General features: G+C 41.9%; 1 protein-coding gene across 6 annotated transcripts in view; it reads left to right on the top strand.

Annotated features, from left to right (window-relative positions):
• ORC5 (origin recognition complex subunit 5) overlaps positions 1-21439 on the top strand; it is a 217354-nt gene that overhangs the window by 67436 nt on the left and 128479 nt on the right. For 5 of the 6 annotated variants that reach the window (XM_090041980.1, XM_090041982.1, XM_090041981.1 and 2 more), the window contains exon 13: positions 998-1108. In XM_090041980.1, the coding sequence (XP_089898106.1) occupies positions 998-1108 (111 nt within the window). Of the gene's footprint in view, positions 1-997; positions 1109-3080; positions 4330-21439 lie in introns of those variants that run through there. The other variant, XM_090041983.1, reaches the window with a different exon arrangement.

Raw genomic sequence — 21439 nt, 5'->3', positions numbered from 1 at the left:
AATTTAAGGAACCTATATTTTTTCCTGGAGGAAAATGTTATTTTCTGGGTCTCCCTTTTCTGCTTCTTTTTTAAGTAACCATCCTTGCCAGAATCCAGGAGGTTTTTTTAGGAGTGCATATGGGTATCTGTACATGTGCTTCAACACATTCTAATTAGAACGTGTTGGAGCAGACTTGATTAATCAATAGACTTAGACAAGCTTTTGAATGCAGTGATCATTATGTATCTGCTGGTTATTTTTCTTTTCAAGTCCAACTGTTGTTTGTGACAGGAGTTCTTACTCGGCTTAAGTAAAGAGTCAGGGGCAAGTACAGAAGTTATTGTTGAACATATTCCTTAATTCAGATACATTTTATTTAACTTTGTCAATCGTGTTAATTTTATTCAGACCTAGAACAGCTTATGGGACAAGATACTACTTAAGTTGAGCAGTAACGATAGGCTATACCATTTATGAGTAAAAGAACATCTTGGCAGGAGTTATGTAGGGAAAGGGAAGCACAAGTGCTTCAGCTAAAGAAATGTGACAAAATGACAATGCAGGATGTGTTAAAAAGCTTAGCCCACATTACTAATAAATAATAAAATTATTTGAGAATGCTATTTACATCTGAAGAATACCAGGAAATATAGTCCACCAACTTCTGTCCTGAGGTTGGACTGGATCATTTAAAAGATATATTTCTTCTTTCAATTCCATGATACAGAGTGTAGGTTTGGCACAAAATATTCTGTTATGCCCAAATGTTCTTATTTATTATGCATAGAGCATTTTGGACACTTGCCAGGTTAAATGGGGCTCTATGGGGTGTAACTTTATAAGGAGTTGATTGTCTCTCTCCAGTATTTTTTAAGGTATAAATTGGCTTTTGGAAAGGACACAGTAAATACATTGCCATCTAGAGACTAAACAGTATAATGTATAATATCCAATGACACTGTGCTTCAGAAATATCTACTTAATTGAACTCTTTCTTTCTTTGCCTCTATTGCAGACCAGCAATCACCTACTTGGGCCAAAGCCATTCCCTCTGGACAGACTGTTAGCAATATTATATAGTATTGTGGACAAGAGAGTTGTGCCGACTGGAAATATATTTTCCCAGGTGAGTGCAGTTTTTACTAGTATTTTTTTCCCTTAAAATTTCTGAAAGGATTTTACTACATTCTTTTGAAGTAATTATAGGTGTAGGGTTTTTTTTGACTCTGTAGTATAAGTAATGGTCTGGTAAAAAGTGCATTGTGGCGTATGTTGAGAAATAACCTATATCGGCAATTTAAACCTAAGATTCAGTGTAATTTTTTCTTTGTTTCTTAAGAAATTTTATTGGATGTGTGTAATGCCCTGAAACATTTTAATTCCTCACTTTGGCCCTGATTGTGGAATATTATCTGTGTTGGTGGCTCCCTCTTCTCATAGAAACCCTACTGGAGTCAGTCAGGCAAGTAACTTGCTGAAGGACAAGCACATGCAAAAGCATTTACAGATCTAGCCCAAACTAAGGCATTTGGTACTGAATTATAGCAATTGGTCATAGTTAACAAAAGGTACTGGGAAGTTTATTGTGCGAGGTCCTGAAAGCGGTTTCGGTTTTTTTTGGTAGGGTCCTTTTTGATTGGGATCTTGTTGATTATATTTTTCATATGCTGTCTTAGCTATTTGTTTCAACTAATCTTGTACAAAATCATAAATGCTGCACAAAATAATGTTTCACTAGATGGCAGCACAGCTACAGTGTTTGTGAGAAAAAGTAAATCCAGGGTTTTTGCTAGCATTAGATTTGTTAAGTGTCATAGAACTCCACTGCTGAGTTAAGCCTAGCTTCCTATTATTAATCTGATTTTTGTCTCCTAAACTTTGAGAATCCCTATAAACTTCCAATACTTTTCTGCTGTCCCCTTTTGCTTTGGAGTTCTCTTTTTAACATTTGCTTTCAATACCTGGTGTTCCCTATGCTTTTTAGGTCTTGGATTCATAGAATCATAGAAAATGAGGGTTGGAGGGGACCTCAGAAGGTCATCTAGTCCAACCTCCTGCTCAAAGCAGGACCATCCCCAACTAGATCATCCCAGCCAGAGCTTTGTCTAGCTGGTTTTGAAAACCTCCAAGGATGCAGCTTCCACCACCTTTCTGGGTAAACTGTTCCAGTGTTTTACTACCCTCCTAGTGAAATTCTTTCTAATACCCAGCCTAAACTTCCCTTGCTGCAACTTGAGATGGTTGCTCCTTGTTCTGTCATCTGCCACTGCTGAGAACAGCCTAGCTCCAACCTCTTTGAATCCCTCTTCAGGTAGTTGAAGGCTACTATTAAATCCCCTCTGTTCTTTCAGTCTTTCTTCATAAGTCATGCCCTGACCATTTTTGTTGCCCTCCGCTGGACCCTCTCCAAGTTGTCCACATCCTTTCTGTAGTTGAGGGTGAAAGGGGGACAAAACTGAAGACAGTGTTCCACATATGGCCTCACCAGTGCTGAATAGAGGGAATAATTACTTCTCTTGACATACTGGCAACACACCTGCCAGTGCAGCCCAGGATGCTGTTAGGCTTCTGGGCAACAAGGGCACACTGCTAGCTCATATTCAGCTCATTGTCCACTCTAACCTGGATTCACCCAGGGTTTATCTCTGAAGAGATAAATTCTGATGTATTTAGATTCAACCTCCTCACAGTGGCAGAAACTTTGTTGGTGTGGAAACATACAATTAAGAAATCACTGCCGATTAAATCCTTCATCAGGATCCTGTTATCTGATTTTCAGCTTTCACACAAACTTACAAAATTTTCAGCAAATATAATTGGGCATGGTAAAAAAAACCTCCCAAATCCTAGGTCAACCAAGGATTCCTGCTATGGATCAGCTCAGAAGTCTGTCTAGTCCAGTATAGATTTGTCATCATTGCCTGGTACCAGCTGCTTTAGAAGTGTAAAAAATCATGCAGTTATGGGACAGACTGCCCTCAGGGGAAGTTTCCTCTTAGCCTCCCTTAAATTGGAATTTAAGACCTGAAGGATTAAATTATTGGAAAGACTTTATATCAATAGATTAGATTTCTAATTCTCCGATTCTTACTATTTAGAAGCAGCCATTCTTGAAGTAAGGGGACTTATGAGGAGGATCACAGGCCGTTACAGAAATTCAGTTACCACATGTAGGCTCAGACCAGAAGCAGTCTTGTCTGAATGACCACAAGCTACCTGGCAGCTGGGTCAAGAGCTGCAAGAAGCATCATGGCCCGTGAAGAGATTGGAAACCATTGGTTTAGAACATTGTATTTTTGCTTGTTCCAGGTTGCAAGCTATATTTGGGTGACTGACATAATTCAGGCAATTTTAAATTGAGGAGACACCAAGTTGCAGTCTAAGTGATGAGGTATAGCTATGATTCTCCTTAATTTGTGTCACAGGGTGTTAGTTTTTTTAATGGAAAACATTGCATTATAGAAAATGTGATTTTTTGAGATTCAAATGATTATGTTTCAAAACACCGTAATTAGCAATATCGGATTATAAAATGCTTTATGCACAATTTGTGTAACTAGCTTCCCCTCCCTACCTTCTCTGTAGCAAATTTTGTTACAGGATACAGGTTTCTGCAACACACTTCATGCTGGTTCAGAATGTACGGTAGGTGGCAATGTTGTCAAGTAATACCTTTCAATAGTTAGGATTTTTCTCCCAATATAGATTAGTTTTTTAAAAGCTACGGTGAACAACAAGGTTTGTAGAAGCCCAAGTGTCCCATTATCGCAAAAGATTATAACCAGATGATCTTTATTTCAAAAGAAGATGGACTGTTGCAAGAAAAGATTGTTGATCAACAATGACTTTGAATTTTATGGATTTTCTCCATTAGTGATATTTTTGTTTCAGTTAAAAAGAAACATAGAAATTAACTTGAAATAATAAAAAATCATGTTAACTAGTTTAATTATGGGGTTTAAAAGTAGAGTTTTTATATTTTACCTGGTATATTGTTAGTCTCTTAGTAACTGTTTTCTCAAACTTAAATTAAGCCTTGTGGATTTTTATAAATCTATATTTTCTGGGTATTTTGCAACTCCTTAAACTAGTGGATAGAACTTTGTCCAATCTACGTGTGAGAAGCTAACTTTGAATAAACTATGCTGTACAACTTTTAAAAAAGCTTTCATCAAAGTAATTTTTGACTGTTTTATTAATTTTAGCAGTAAGTTTATATTATGTGCTATATGATGTGCTGTGTGGTCTTTAGATCAAAAAGCTACATAAACGAATAAAGTGTTATATTTAAGTAAAGTCTTACCATCAGTTCTCATAGTGAACCATATTAGCTTTACAGATGATTAAATTTAATCAATTGAGAGAGTTAATAACCACTAAAAGCTGCTCTAAGATCAAGAGTGTCATTGACAATGTCTTGATTTCTCATTTTTGTGTGCAGTTTCTATCCACAAAGAAATTCCTGTCATTAACTTCTCAAAATGAGTCTTATCCATCAATAAATGATGAGTAGATCCACAGATTTTTAATTTTTTGTTAATGCCAAGATTTATTAAACCATTTTAGTTTTTTACCATGTAGACCTCCAGTGTGTAATCTAAAGCTTCATCTAACTTTTGCCTTTTAATGTTAGTCAGGGTCTTTAATAAATGGGCTTGGTTTTAGTCATATGAAAAGTTAATGTGTTCCTTTTGTGTTAGCATGATCATTATGGTTTATAAGACATATGGGGCTAAGTTTTCATGGTACAGCTCCATAAGAATGAGTTATATTTCTCCAGGAATTAATTTGTCCCATTCATTTTCTTATTTCCTTCCTCATTAACATATAAGAATAGCATACAAAATAAAATGTACAGCTTAAACTTCCCTAAATGAGATTTGTCTTAATTACCATTTTAAATGTTGAGACTCATTTTACTGCTATAATTTCAAACATAGTTTCATGAAATAAATACATTTCTTAGGAAATATATTTAATGATGTTTTATTTAAGGGGAAACTGAAGTGACTTTTCGTTCTCTCATCACATAATTTTGTGTTTGTGAAGGGTTTATGTTCAATTGAAAGTTTTAGATGATCTTTCTCTGCCTGAATTTGTATTAGCTTTCTAGATTCTTCTAATGGGTCTGAGGTAATATATTTTTTTGGAATATATTTTGTATTGTTTTTAGCTGGTCTTTCTGGGTTGCATTAAGTGTTGCTGAGTTCATCTTTTACAAGGAGGTAACATACTCAGAACTTCAGAGATGGGGGAATGGCAGATAAAAAGTTGGTTCCTAAATCACAACAAGAGTTCCACTATATGGGAGTACATGTACATTCTCTGAGTACATTTAATTCTGGCTTTGCTTGAGGGATCAGAATTTTATTTTTAAGGTGATCAGCATATAAGGAGACATCTAGTTCTTTATTTTCTTATTCCGTATTATAAACCATGACAGTTATTAATAGCTATCAAACCTCACATATGAATTTCTGTATAAGATCTCTGTCTCTTGCTCGAACGCATAAGCGTTCTCTCTCTCTCTCTCTCTCCCTCTCTCTCTCTCCTTCTCCACCTTCAGAAATCATCCTCCTACCCCCAGCACCAAATATTCTTATTCAGGCTTCATCTCTCCTCTTGGTTATTGCAGCTTTCTTTACTCTTCACCCCAATCATTTTCAGGTCCATCCAGAATAGTCCTGCTAAAGTCATTTCTAGGGGTGCACCAATAACTATTTTCTTGGCTGATACCAATAACTGATGATTAACCAACCATACCAGCTGATGCCGATATAAAAAACAATATTTAGTAATAGTGCAAGGCATTTTAAACTACTGACATAAACCTTTTTGTTTGTTTTGCATTTATAATGCACATATGCACACACGTACCCTCCCTGCTCTGGCTGTCATAGATGGTAGAGTCAGAAGGGAACACAAAGGATCATTGTGTCTGACCCCCTGCCCCGGCAGGAAAGAGGACCGAGGTCAGGTGACCCCAGCCAGGTGACTATCAAGCCTCCTCTTGAAGACCTCCAAGTTAGGTGATAGTACCACCTCTCTTGGAAGCCCATTCCAGATTCTGGCCACCCTTACTGTAAAAAATGTCTTCCTAATGTCTAACCTGAATCTACTCTCCACTAATTTGCACCTATTACTAGTTACTCCTAGGGATGCTCTGGTAAATAGTGCATCTCCAATTCTCTGTTGTTTTCTCTTGATAAACTTATAGGCGGCTACAAAGTGTCCTCTCAGACGTCTGTTGTGAAGGCTGAAGAGATCCAGATCCCTCAACCTCCCCTTATAGGGTCTTTCATGGAGGCCACTAATCATGCGAGTGGCCCTCTTCTGAACCCTCTCCAGATTTTCTGTGTCTTGAAGTGCGGTGCCCAAAACTGGACACACTACTCCAACTGTGGCCTGACCAATGATGCATAGAGGGGGAGCATCACCTCCCTCAGTCTGTTGGTCATGCATCTGCTAATGCATGACAAGGTGCGATTGGCCTTGTTTATGGCTTCGTTGCACTGCAGGCTCATGTTCATCTTGGAGTCAACTATGCTATGGCTCTCATAGATTGTAGAGTCAGAAGGGAACACAAAGGATCATTGTGTCTGACCCCCTGCCCCGGCAGGAAAGAGGACCAAGGTCAGATGACCCCAGCCAGGTGACTATCAAGCCTCCTTTTGAAGACCTCCAAGTTAGGTGATAGTACCACCTCTTTGGAGTCATTATTGCAATGTTGGACCCCTGCTAAACCAGATGGGGCAACTGACAACTGATGCCCAGGAAAAAGCCAACCTATTAAATAGGTACTTTGCATCAGTCTTTCATCAGTCACATGGGATGCCCATGCCTGCTGTGGGACAGGGAAATCTGGGTGAGGGCGATCCCCTACCCTCCATAAATGCTGACCTCGTGAAGGAACACCTTGAGAAGCTGAATACCTTCAAGTCAGCCGGCCCTGACAATCTGCACCCCAGGGTACTCAAGGAGCTGGCGAGCGTCATAGCCCAGCTCCTGGCACAGATCTTTGAAAACTCCTGGCGCTCTGGTGTAGTGCCCAAAGACCTGAAGAAGGCCAATGTGGTGCCGATCTTCAAAAAAGGGAAGAGAGTGGATCTGGGTAACTACAGGCCCATTAGCCTGACTTCTATCCTGAGGAAGATCCTAGAAAAGTTTGTTAAGGAGGCCATCCTTGCAGGTGGCCCAGGCTAACATTCTAAGGGATAGCCAGCACGGGTTTGTTGCGGGTAGGTCTTGTTTGACCAATCTCATTTCCTTCTATGACCAGGTGACCTATCACCTGGACAAGGGAGAAGAGATTGATGTCATATATCTTGACTTCAAAAAAGCTTTTGATCTGGTATCCCATGATCACCTCTTGGCCAAACTGGCGAGTTGTGGCCTTGGCTCCACCACGATCCGCTGGCTGGGAAATTGGCTTCGTGGTCGGACCCAGAGGGTTGTGATTGATGGCAGTCACTCATCATGGTGCCCTGTGACCAGTGGGGTCCCCCAAGGCTCTGTCCTGGGACCCATACTGTTCAACATCTTCATTAACGAAGTGGACATTGGAGTCAGGAGTGGACTGGCCAAGTTCGCCGATGACACCAAACTTTGGGGCAAAGCATCCACGCCAGAAGATAGGCGGGTGATCCAGGCTTACCTGGACAAGCTCAGCAAATGGGCGGACGAGAACCTGATGGTGTTTAACACCAAAAAATGCAAGGTTCTCCACCTTGGGAGGAAAAACCTGCAGCATCCTTATAGGCTCGGCAGTGCTATGTTGGATAGCACTACAGAAGAAAAAGACTTGGGGGTCATCATTGACCACAAGATGAACATGAGCCTCCAATGCGATGCTGCAGCTAGTAAAGCGACCAAAATGCTGGCTTGCATCCATAGATGCTTCTCGAGCAAATCCCGGGACATCATTCTCCCCTTGTACTCAGCCTTGGTGAGGCCGCAGCTGGAGTACTGCGTCCAGTTTTGGGCTCCACAATTCAAAAAGGATGTGGAGAAGCTTGAGAGAGTCCAGAGGAGAGCCATGTGCATGATCAGAGGTCAGGAAAACAGATCTTACGATGACAGGCTGAGAGCCATGGGACTCTTTAGCCTGGAAAAGCGCAGGCTCAGGGATGATCTGATGGCCACCTATAAATTTATCAAGGGTGACCACCAGGATCTGGGGGAACGTTTGTTCACCAGAGCGCCCCAAGGGATGACTAGGTCGAACGGTCACAAACTCCTGCAAGACCGCTTCAGGCTGGACATAAGGAAGAATTTCTTTACTGTCCGAGCCCCCAAGGTCTGGAACAGTCTGCCATTGGAGGTGGTTCAAGCACCTACATTGAACACCTTCAAGAGTAAATTGGATGCTTATCTTGCTGGGATCCTATGACCCCAGCTGACTTCCTGCCCTTTGGGCCGGGGGCTGGACTCGATGATCTCCCGAGGTCCCTTCCAGCCCCATTGTCTATGAAATCTATGAAATCCCTCTCAGCTGCTGAGCTGCTGAGGAGGTCATCCCCCAACCTATAGGTGTGCTGGGGATTCCTCCTCCCTAAGTGGAGTAGCTTGTATTTATCTTTGTTGAACTACATCCTACTTTGTTCTGCGTATTGATCCACCTATCCAGATCGGCCTGTATTTGCTCCCTGCCCTCCAGTGTGTTCACTTTGCCCCATAACTTGGTATTATCTGCAGACTTGGAGAGGGTGCTTTCCACACCCTCATCCAAATCGCTTACGAAGATTTTAAATAACACTGGTCCAAGGACGGAAGCCTGCGGGACCCCACTGCCCACCTCCTTCCAGGCCAAGAATGACCTGTCCACCACCACTCTCTGGGTGCAGTTCCTAAGCCAGTTGGCCACCCACCTGACTGTGTAAGTGTCCACTCCACAGTCTTCTAGCTTCCCTATGAGAAAAGGATGTGAAACTTGTGTCGAAGGCCTTCTTAAAATCCAGGTAGATGACATCAGCCTCAGCTCTTGCATAAAGGAAGTGTGTGACCTGGTCATAAAAGGCTATAAGATTTGTCAGGCAGGATCCACCTGCGACGAACCTGTGCTGGTTTGCTTTCAGCATCGTATCACCTGCTGGGCCTTCACAAGTGCACTCTTCAATGATTTTTTCCAGTATTGTCCCAAGGATAGAGGTAAGACTGACCGACCTAAAGTTACCTGGCTCATCCCTTCTTCCCTTCTTAACAATGGGCACCATATTGGCCCTTTTCCAATCATTAGGGACCCCGCTGGAGCACCATGAGTACTCAAACAGCTGTGCCAGTGGCTCAGCTATGACACTGGCCAATTCCTTCAGCACCCGTGGATGGAGGTCATCCGGGCCGGCTGACTTGTACCCATCCAGCCCTTTCAAGTGCTCCTTAACTAAGTCAGCACTAACTGTTAGCAGTCTGTTGCCTTTTAGACATCTGTCTACGTTCAAGGTGGGGGCATTGTCTTGGTCAGTACTTAGGAATACTGAAGCAAAGAACTCATTGACGAGCTCTGTCTTTTTCCTTGCGTCAACCCCCAACTGTCCTGATTTGTTCTGCAGGGGCCCTTTGTTACTCTGTGCCTTCCTTTTGCTCACTGTGTATCTGTAAACTTTTTATTGTCCTTAATTGTTGTAGCCAGCCTAAGCTCCAGCCCTGCCTTGGCCTGCCTAACTGATTCCCCGCAATAGCGTGCCAGGGAGGTGGATTCCTCCTTGGTAGCTGCCCCCTGCTTCCACTGCCTATAAATCTCTTTCTTTTCCTCCAGTCTTCCCTGTTCAGCCAAGGGAGCCACATGCCATGGGGCTGGGTGGGCACTGTGTCTCCACATGTGGCTTTCTGCTGGAGCCCCATGTGGAGGTACATGGCCAGCTGGCCGGCCTGGCCCAATGCTACGCAGCTCCTACCTTTGGTTCTGCAAGTCCCACGTGTTGGCACTAAGCCAGCCTGGCCTGGGTCAAAGGCATGTGCCAGTGGGCTGCCCAGACTGGCTCCATGCCTCAATGTGCAGCCCTCAGGACTCAGCTGGAGCTACTTGCCTCTGTGGGGCTCTGTTTGCCATGGCTATAAACACCCCAAGGGCCTGCTGCTGTCGGCAGCAGGAGCTATGCACCATGGGAGATGGGGGGCAGGTGTGTGGCATGGAGGCCCACATCCATCCACAAACCCTACACCCACTTACATGTACCCCATGCCCACCCCCTGTCCTGCAGGCAGGAGCTCCCCTCCCCACTCACCAGCTGTCCAGTTGCATGCCACTGCACTCAGTGTCTCCACATGGGCCCTGCAAATGGAGTGCTGGGAGCCCTGTGGAGGTAGAGGCACAGAGCTCACCTGGTTTAAATTATGTGGAATTATGCAATTATGTGAGGTCCTACATTTTATGCACAGAATTGCGTAATTCCCTGGAGTGTAATATTGGGCATTTGTGTGTAGACTTGTGTCAGAAAAGCTAGACCTATGTAAATGTCTTGTATACTCCCATCATCAGATGTTTTCTGGTATTGTTTCTGCAAAGTCAACTGTTTCATAAATCAGACTTGCAATATAAGAAGCCTTCTGCAATTAATTTGTTTAGTGTTTCTGGTGTATTTGCTATTGATACCTACAAAAGCAACTACATTTCCATAGGACTACCACAAACATTACTCATTCAGTGAATACAACTACAATTATGGCTTTATTTGGGACTTAACTTGAAGCACGAAATGTGGCAAAGCGATAGACAGAATTCCAAATACAGTTTGCCAGAGAAGTTGAGCATATATTTTACATTTACAGCTATACCACTATGTTAAGCACTAATCTAACAAGACTCCAAAAAACTACATTTGATGTGCTTTCAGCTGCAGGGAGCCAAAGGGTCAGAGTTTGCGTAAGCACCAAACTGCCCCCTTCAGAAGCATCAAAATTGAGACAGATTATCCTCTTCTTGGTCTTTTTTCGCCTCTGCTTTAAGTGGATTGGAATTGGGAATAACTAATATTTTTGTATTAATAACTCTTTACATAATGCCATTGGCTTGTGCAACAGCTTACACATATTCAGAGATGCATTTTTTGTTTCCTGTAGTTTATAAAGATATTTTAAAGAATCTTTTTCTTGAAGAATTTGTGGCATACGTGTATATTTTTTTTCACATTTAAACTGATGCATCTGATAGGAAAGGAAAATAATTTAAATGGTTCTGTGCCTCTGAATAAATCAGTTGGTTGTTCTTTTAGTGCAGCATACCTTTCCTTCAGAGGCTAAGGGCATTATGAGGATAATGCTCAGTCTCTACTGGTGCAATAAATTAGATTTCCTAATCTGTTCCTACATCCATTCAGTCTTGAAATGGAGGCTTAAAGAACACCAGCAGAAATCATGTCAGTTGTTACTAGAATTGTTTTAATATAGTTTGCAACAGGCAAGTATTTTTGTGGGTAATATCTTTTATTGGACTAATTGTATGGCTGGGATAGGCTTAGGCAAGCTTTTTGCCTTGCACTTGAAAGTTTCCCCAAACATATACCTGCCTTATTGCCATGGATCCTGGTTTTCTCTGATTTAAAAAAAATCCCCAATTTTCATTTAAAAAAAAAACAAAACCCCAAATGCACATTTTCCCATGATTTAAATAAAACATCACTAGTGTTTTCATTTAAATCACTAGTGGTGTTTTATTTAAATCATGGAAAAATGTGGATTATTGGTTACTTTTTTTTTAACTAAAAATTGGGGATTTTTTTTAAATCGGAGAAAACCAGGATCCCTGCTTATTGCCCACAAAAATCCTTGCTGTTCACATGTTTCCTGGACCATCATGGCTATGCCATCACTCCAACAAGACCTTTAATATACCTTATTTTCTTGCATGCCACACACCCTGAAATAAGATGCGTGCCTTTTTGGGAAGGTAGAATGAAGAAAAAAGATTTTTTTTCCAGAGTTGTGGCTGCATAGAGCAAGGACAGAGCCTCATTCTCAGCTCTCTTACCCTCCTTTTTCTGCGTAGGCAAAAGGTAGTGTTTTAACCCTTTCAGAGCTCAATCGTCAGCAGTTTTTGGTTGCTCTGCCAAAAGCAGAAACAGTAACTGCTGCTAAAGACTGGAGTCCATGGGCAGATACAGAACTTTGAAAAGAGCTAAAAATAGTATGAAGAGCTGTGAAAGAAGAGAAGAGAGACCAGGAGTAGCTAAATTTTCAACAAAATTGCCAATGAAAGGGTACCTTGATTAGTGGAGCAGCAATAAGACCATTAAAAAGGAGAGTGCATCATTAACACCTTTTGAGTGAAGAATAATTAGCCGGAATCAAGGAGATTCTAATGAGTCATAAAGTCAGTTGACTTCTCAGCACAAGCCACTGCTCCTGTTCTGGGCAGAAAATCAGATTCACTGCTGAAGACATGCACCCCAGTTTTGGGAGAAAAGGTGCACATGGTAAGTATATAAATACAGTTGGGTTGTTTTGTTGTGGTTTTTCTGACTGCCCTTTGTTTGATCAATTGCACATTATGTGTCATGCACTGTACTTTTATTCATCACTCTTAGGTTCCTCATGTGCGTGTCTTCCTATGAGGTCTGCAAGCAGGTTTACTAGCAGTGACAAAAGCCAAACTGAAAATTAGAAAGGATCAGACAGGTGTATGTCTGGAGAAGGAAGTTGGGCCAAAGTTTATTATATCAGGATAGTGGTCTACTATCCAAAGGAGCTTATTCAGGATACGACATAATTCTTTTGCTTTAAAATGGATATTATAAATAGATGAAAATGGAGGCATATTATTTAATGAGGGCTGTATCTATAAATAGATACTTTTGGTAGGGTTATAGTCAGTAGTATACTGGAAGTATGGTATCAGGCCCAGGCTCCAACTTTGGGTGGGAGAGCAAAAGCAGCAGCTGCTACCACTATTTTTCTGGCTGCCGCCCTCTTCCTGGCAGCCACCACTGTCCCGTTCACTGCTATTGTGCATGGCACAGAACTGCCTGCTAATCCGCTCCAAACACAGGTATGGTCTGCGGGGGATCATGGAATGTACGAGAGGCAAGATTTTTTGTAATACCTTTAACTGGACCAATTGTACTGTTGGGAAAGATGTTGGACAAGCTTTTGGGCACAAAAGGCCCCCTTGCCTCTTACAGATATTTTTAAAAATAATAGTTAAATAAAATCTCACACGGGCACTGTCTAATTTTGTTTTCTTTAAAACTCTTCTTTAAGGCTGGCTTAAAAAAGCTTTTTAAGGTAGAACCTATGTTAAACTTTGCCGGAGATAATTGAAATTTATATTACAAACTTGTGACAACTTGTGAAATTTTGCTTTTAAAAAGGGTAGGGTACATTTTGCTCCTGCTGTATTTTGGTTTCAGCTGATCTGAGTGTTCAGAACCTTGAGGTGATTTTAGTTGATGCTGAGAGACTGTTTATGATATACCTGCAAATTTGGACTCTATCACAGTATAAGTATCAAAATTAGATGCTGTTCTCAGTTGAGAGCGTAGGAGACCTTTTTGGAGAACACATTCTTATTTACAAGATAACCCCAACATTGTTTGCAATATTGAACATTTAAAAAATGAGATGATTATCAAGTAAGGATGTTGTTTCAATGTTAATACCTAACCATTTATTTTGCTTGGAGGAATTCTACCATGTTGTTGCTTAAAGGTAAGTAAGTGTGTCACTTTGTCCTTCCCATTTTTTTTGTAGTCATTAAATCCTAGATGATATGCTTGCTCTTTGTGATTTGGTTGAAATTAGAAAAGTTGAAACAGAATTTGTGATTGTTTTCAGATATTTAGTATAAATGCATTTAAACAATGTCTGAAGAAGGGGGCTTGTTCCTGAAAGCTTGCAATTAAAGATTTTTTTTTTTTTTTTGCAAAAATCTAGTTGGTCAAATAAATAATATCACATCTACCACAAGTTCTGATTCCTTTAAACAACAAAGCATTTATCCTTAATGCTGCAGGAGGAAAGACTACACTGCAGGAATGTGGCTTAACTAGGCTCCAGCTTTAAGTAACACCTTAAGGAACTTACTTGACAGTATTTTGTCCAGTGCAAGTCATCCATCCTTCTTCTATTTGTATGATCTAGTTAGAGGGCTGCCATCAGACCCTTCCATATTATCCTGATCCCAGAACCTTCGCTTTTATCTTCCCCTTTTACCCTCATCCAAGGTTTGAAGGGAGGCGTTTCTCTTCCCTGTACCAAAAATGATAGGGATGCCAATCCCCTTCCTTGTTTTCTGTAAGAGATGCCTTCTCATCTGCCTTCTGTTCCAGTTTATCAGGGAACTGTATACTTTGTTGCAAAATTACTTGATCAGGCACCTGCTAAGTTGTGTTAAAATCTAACCTACCCACCAGTTTGCTGGGCTGCTGAGAGAAAAGTGAACAAACACACTGCCCAGGCCAGTTGGTAAATGAGGGAAAAGTGTTTTCCTAGCCCCCATACTAGCATGACTAGCATAAAACTTGCAACAAAATGCCAAAAAAATGGTCCTAATCTAATTCTAGCATCGAAGGTATGGGGAGATGGGTGAGCTTTTCTTCCCTGAATGGTAGTATGGGAAGGGAAAAGACTTACTGGCCCTTCTTGCAAGGGAGAGAGTAGACTTATGTTGTCCGTTTAGTCAGTCTCAGAGCCTGTCCTATAGTCCACAAGAAAATTGAGTGTCCCTGGGCAGGGGGAAGAGAGCTGCGATTCTCAGGAACCCAAGGGTTTTCTTTACCCTTTTGCCCCAGCCAGTCTTCACACCTCTGAAGGCATGGACAGATGTAACTATGGAAGCTTTTCAAGGGCCTTTACAGCACTCCAAAAAGTTAGAGTGCAGAGATGCTTAGCCAATGAAGCACTTTAGAAATGATTGTTCTGCTTAAAAAGTGACCATGGAAAAAACAGTAACAATTTTGAAGCTTCAGTGACGACAGGTAAGGTTCTTTGGGTAGATGTGATACCTTTTATTAGACCAACTAAATAGTTGGAAAAAAGTTCTTTGCAAGCTTTTGGGGGCAAACACTCTTCATCAGGCATGGGGAGGGTGCTTGTGCCTGAAAGCTTGCAAAGAACATTTTTTCCAACTATTTTGTTGGTCTAAAAAAATATATCACCTCTACCCAAAGAACCTTGCTTGCCTGTGTTCTTAGACCGACACAGCTACAACCAACAACCGAGCTTCAGTGATGAACTTCAGTGTTATATTTGCACTCTCGGACTGAATCAAGGGGTATTTGGTCATGGCATACTAAAAGGGTCTTACACAGTTGGGCAATCTATATAATTTGTTCATTACTCACAGGAGATCTCTGCACTGAGTATTACGATAGCCTGATGATTGAAAACCAGATTTAGCAGATCTTTGACCACTTCGGAGGACTGTTTTTTTGCCTGTTGGCAGACATATACAAAATCAACATAACACTACTAAACATTTGTAATTGCACTACTGTATTTTGTCATCAGTGTCTATATCCTTTGTCTATGTGTCTGTGTATAATGCATGTCTGCTTTTGTGGGATTAGTCCAGGGGTGGGTAATTGTTTGGGCTGGAGGGCCACTTTAGTAGTTTTTGTGAGCTGTTGCAGGGTGGGGGTGGGCTGCTGATCCAGCATGGTGGGGGAAAGGGACGGGCAATTGATCCTATCCAGCCCTGGGTCTGTCTGCCTTGCACCTACCTCTGTGGGTGCTGTACAGGGCAGGCAGGCGGGGTCTTCATGGAGACCAACCTGGGACCCCCGTCAGTAGGGCATGCCCAGGCAGATGGAATGGAGCCACAGGCAGGCAAGGAGCAGCCTCCAGGAGTGGTGTGGGTGGGGCCAGGATTATAGGATGGTGACAGGGCCAGGGCCTAGGGCAGGGCTTCGATCCACTTCCCACACATCTCTGCAAAGGGCGCTAGTTCCACAGGCAGGGACGTGCAGGGAATGGATCATAGCTATGCCCCAGACCTTGGCCCCACATTGTCTCCACCTCACAATCCCGGCCCCCAGCCACCCATCCCACTCCCAGACATCACTCCCCACATGCCCATGGCCCCATCCCCTCTGTCCAACTCAGCACTCCCTGCCTGTGGAGCCAGTCTCCATGGATAACCCTGCCAGCTGCTCTATCCAGCGCCCCCAGCGATGTGTGCAATGCAGGGTAGACAGTCCAGGGTGCCCAGGCAGCGGGGCCAGGTCCAGCAGTGGGAGTGGAGACATTAGCAGCAGCAGCTGAGCAGAGTAAGCCACTGCCTACAGGCTGCTGGGAAACTGAGTCCAGCTGCTGCACCACCCCTACCCTGCTGTCTGCCTCGGGTTGGCGGGACTGGCCACGTGCACCATGCCATGGCCTGGGCTGCTTCTGTGCCTGGACCGGGTGGGACCAAGGGACCCACTGTGGGCCAAATAGAATCCCTTGGCAGGTTGGATTTGGCCCGCAAGCCATATTTTGCCCGCCCCTGGATTAGTCTCATCATTGGGTGAAGTGTTAGTAAAAGATTTTAGGGAATAATGAGAGAAAAAAGGAACTGCGATAAAACATTTATCTATACTCGTCTTATTTTCTCATTTCTTCTGACTTCCTGGCAGAAACATTTAAGCAAAAGTGGGACGCAAATATGAAACACAGCATGGTAGCGTAAGTTAGCACTTTAAAACAGGGTTTGGCAGCTTGAGAGAGCCTGCTGTTATAAAGAAAATGTAGGCAATACTTTTTTTTAACCAAAAAAACTAAACTTGAAGTCTCAGCATGGCAAGGGGAAAACATAAAACCCTCCTTACAGTTCACAGTCAAGATAATGTTTCGTAATTAAAACTGTGAAAAGACAGCTACTAATAAGTGTAAGTCTCTTCGTTTTTAATTGGTTTAAAAAAATCTAAGGAAAATAATTGGCCCTGAACTATATTTTGTTGACTGCTCTAATTAGAATTTAAAGTATGATTAATTTTAGCTAAGTTATTAGTGCTACCTTTCGTTTTCCTAAAATACTGTTTTTATTTATAAAAGTATTTACTTATTCAGAATCTAAATTAAATGAGAGATTTTTCCACGTTTCAGTAATTTAGGGTAGTAGAAATGCTGTATAGTTTGTTTTGGTTACTTGATAGAGCACATAACAGATTTCCAAAAATTTGTAGAGCAGCGGTGCTGTATGACTCTTCAACTAACTGCAAATCTTCATATTTACATTTTTATTATAGTGGCAACTACAGTATATATTGAAGGAAACTTCAGTAGCCTGTCTTACTTGTTTTTTATAATATAACTGGAAGACTTAATTCATTAGAATTTTTAATAAGCTAAGGCTTGTATATAATTTCCCTAAACTGAACCCATAAATATCTTTATTATGGCATGTGAAACATGACAACATACTCCATATTCTACAAGACACATAAATGAAGACTGTCCTTAAATGTGGGGCTTCTAATTATAGTGTTAAATTTCTTTAAATAAACAGTGATTTAGGAAGGAGTGTGATCTCCTTTTTCGACCTGTTTCTAAGGTTCTTGACAGACCTGCATTTGCCATGCTGGGAAGTGCCTCAGCGCTTGACAGCCTCTATCAGCTCCTGGCAGGGGAGAGGGCACGGTGGCTTTAACAGCCACTGCTCCAGGAGTGCTTCTAGCCCTGGTCCTGGAGTAGCAGCATCACCACCAACACTGGTGAAAGAGCATTGGAATCAGCAGCTGCAGCAGCTCTGTGGAGGTACCAACTCTTGCTGGTGCTCCAGCTGCAGTGGCAGGAAGGTGCATGCAGGGCTTTTTTGACAGCTTGCTACAGTGGGCTGTCAGGAAGCAGAGGAATCACCAGGGGTCAAAGAGGCCCCTTGTAATGCCTGCTACAAAGCGCAGCATTTCTATAGTGCTACAGAAGGTGTTTATAGTGCTACAAATATAACTTCTGTGCCTACCCTAAAGCAGTGGTTCTCAACCTTTCTGGACTTCTCTCAATAGTCTTGAGACACCTCTCCATAACTTATTTTTAATTGAGCAGCATCAAATTTCAAGAACTGATTTATATATTAAATTGTTTATCTCCTTGTAGAGGACCTGAGCAGTGGGAGTGGAATTTTCTCCAGATCAGGGACAAGCCTGAGCCTGTTCTTATCTGCTTATCTCCTTGCACCTTGCTGCACTCTTCAAAGGATCTGGCAGCACAGCAGGGTGCTACAGCACCCTGGTTGAGAATCACTACTCTAAAGTTTAAATCTATTTCAGAGGTGTAGGCTGTAACTGTGTTGGTCTAAAGTAGGCAGACAAGGTTCTTTGGGTAAGTCTGATATTTTTATTAGACCAACTAAAATAGTTGGAAAAATTCTTCTTTGCAAGCCTGCTGAAGTATATTTGTACCAAAAAGCTTGCAAAGAATTTTTCCAACTATTTTAGTTGGTCTAATAAAAGATTTGAATTTACCCAAAGAACCTTGTCTGCCTGTTTATCTCAGAGACGTTTTTAGAAGAGAAATTTGTGATGTGGAAGAAAAGAAATTAAGGGTCAGAACTTTAGCACTGGGGCAGTCTACATGGAAGCTACAAAGAACTTCTGAATTCTGCTTTTAAGCATTTATTGGGGTTGCTAACTATAAAAGTTGACCTACCTTGGGAGATTTCTTTTATTGTTTAATTTTATTTTCTTGAGTCCTGTAATATTTTTTTTTTTAAGAAATCTTAGCAGGTTACCACATGTAAACCAGTGTTTGAACGTTATTGTAAGGGATTGTGCTTTATGTTGCTGGTTTCTTTTTCATGGATTAAAGCAAATTGGGTTTTAAAATCTTACACTACAGTAATGCATGGATTGATCTTTTCAGATATAAGCAGTCAGATAAAACTTAAGAGATTTCAAGGTAGATTAGTCTTTAGGCTGGCAACCATAACACACACTGTTAGCTGCTTTAGTGTATTACATTATATGTGATCATAAATGTAGTATTTGTTGTGGCCCTAGAAAGGTAACATTAAACACACTTTCACATCTGTGACACAGCCAGAGTTGGTTTACAGAGATTTCCTATATTAACAAATTATTTCTTTCATTTTGGTTCTTTGCTGATAGATACTTACAAAGATTTTTTTTTTAATTTTTGCAGAATTTTAAAGTGAAAGTAATGCTCTAGCAATACACTGTTCATGTACCATTATATAAACATGGTGATTATAAAACTATGTTTAAAAAGCCACATTTGGTCTCTTGTTAATGGAAGGAACATCATTTATTAGTCCAGGAACAAGTTTGCACATTGAGCAATTCCAGCTGAAGCTTGTTAGTGATTGCTTCCCAGATTTTAAAAAAAAAAATCCTCACTGTGATACACAAACTCCTATTGTTTGGAGATAAATAATCAGCTCATCCCTGCTGTAGAGGAGAACAAAGAACATAATGGTACATCTGGTTTATCTGTTAATAAAGCAAAGATTAATTAAGCAACTACTGCACAACTTCTTTTAATAACTTCTATATCTAAAAACAGCAACTATATGACAGCAGTTTTAAAATATCTTTCTTTTAACTGTTTAGTGCATTGTTGTGCATTATCTTTACAAAATGCTTGGCTATACAAAGAAATAAATTTTGGTTTAGGGTAAGGAAGTGGATAATTTTGTGTCTGTATTAGGTAGTTTAGCTGTAAATTTTATTGTCCATTTTCCTCTGTTGTAAATCCTTAGGACCGCATAGCACAAAAGACTGGAAAGGACCTCCTGGGTCATCAAATCCAGTTCCCTGTTGTTGTGGAGAACCACGTCATATAACCCTGTTTACAAACTTATCAGGCTTCATCCTGAAGCTCACTAGGTTTTTTGCCCACAGTATGCTCTCACTTGGATTGTAAACTCTTAGGGACAGAGCAGAAAGACAGCCCTTATATCTGTTCAGTGCATAGGTACACCAGGGTTGTACCTACACCAGGGTTGCCCATCTAAGTAGCCAGTGGCTGATTGCCCAGTGGGCTGCAGCAGTGGGGGACGTGGCCATGGGTCGCTCCAGGGTGAGTCATAGCCCCCCCCCCATCACATGCCACCCAGAATCCCTGCCCTGTGCTGTACTGTGCACTTGTGCCCCCCACTATGTGTGTGCCCTTTCCCCTCCCCACCATACATCACCCAGCTACACCCTACCTCTCCACTGCTGCACCCCAGAGTCACCTTCAGCTCCACTGGCTGTTCTGTACCATGCTGCACTGCCTTGCCCCCTGAGGGAAGGAGAGCTTGGAGGGAGGGCCAAGTGGTGGCTGGCCAGTAGCCAGAGTCCACAGCTTAACCTCCTGCAGGATGCCAGTTGGACAGCCCTGCTGTACCCCAAGGATTCCTAGATGCCAGGGCAACACAAATAGCACCAATGAGAAAAGATTGTTTTAGGCTCATAGGCTCATTTCCAGCATAAGCCTATGTCTGACTAGTTTATACCCATTTGTTCTGTGCTGACATTGTCACCTAAGTAGCTTTTCTCTTTCTCTAGTATTAACCTGCTTCTCCTTGCCATAGTTTAGACCAGAGGTGCTGAGCCTGCGTGCCAGATCCAGCCCCCAGTGCCATGTCATCTGGCCCATGGGGCTTCCCTCAACTGTGTGGGGAGCTTCATGGGCTGTGGATGCTAGAGTGGGCATGCCTGGCAGGGCCCCAGAGCCCAAGGCCAGTGCACTGGGGTTGCACTAGACCCAGTCGGGCGTGCAGACCACTGCCCTGCTATTCGTCTTATTAAATGGGGCAAAACCATGTGCACCATTGCTCTAGACCTTTATGTTGCTAGTGTTCTGTCATACAATAGGCTCTCCATTCCTCTGAACATCCTAGGAGCCCTCCTCTGCACCTCCTACTAGTGCAGTTCAGTCATCACTCACTGCCACAGCACAGAATATGAACCAACGTTACAGGTGGAAGATTCTGTCGAACTTAATGGATTCACTTTATTAGTACTACCCATCAGTGTGCCTTTGATCTGGTCCCTTTAATTTTCTGTGCCTGCTCATGTGTTGTCACTCTACCTCACTTGTGCCTCTTGTCTTTAGGTAATTGTATCCAACCCTTCACTTGGCTCTCGATCCCATTTTTTACATCTCATTTGAAAATTTCTAATTTTTTATTTCCCTTGGGACAATTTTGTAACAGTTCTGGGGTTAAAAATAAAATAGCCATGTATCCAAATGCTAGGCATGTGCCTCAACAGTCTATTTTAGCACAAAGGGATAACAAAAATGGACTGTTAGAGAATGTATTTTATCACTTGAGTAAATATTTGTACACCTTTGTGTTTCTGCTCTATGCCAAGTACAGTTCTAACCATGGCCTTTTTTACATGACACTCCCCTTCTGACCCTCTGCTGTTTTCTATTCAGTTCACTGGGAATAGCAGGGCTTGACACGGCATCATGAACAAAAGCAGCAGCTGCTTTACAGTTAATCTGGAAGGCAGAATTTTAGAATACGAAGCCTTTTGACAAAAGAATGCCTCTTAATAGATGGTGCATAGTAAGACTGGAATAATATAGCTGTCCTGTG

The sequence above is a fragment of the Crocodylus siamensis genome, chromosome 4, assembly GCF_052110815.1.
Source record: "Crocodylus siamensis isolate JL-2025a chromosome 4, ASM5211081v1, whole genome shotgun sequence".
NCBI classification, from domain to species: domain Eukaryota; kingdom Metazoa; phylum Chordata; order Crocodylia; family Crocodylidae; genus Crocodylus; species Crocodylus siamensis.
This window is presented reverse-complemented; position numbering and strand designations above follow the sequence as displayed.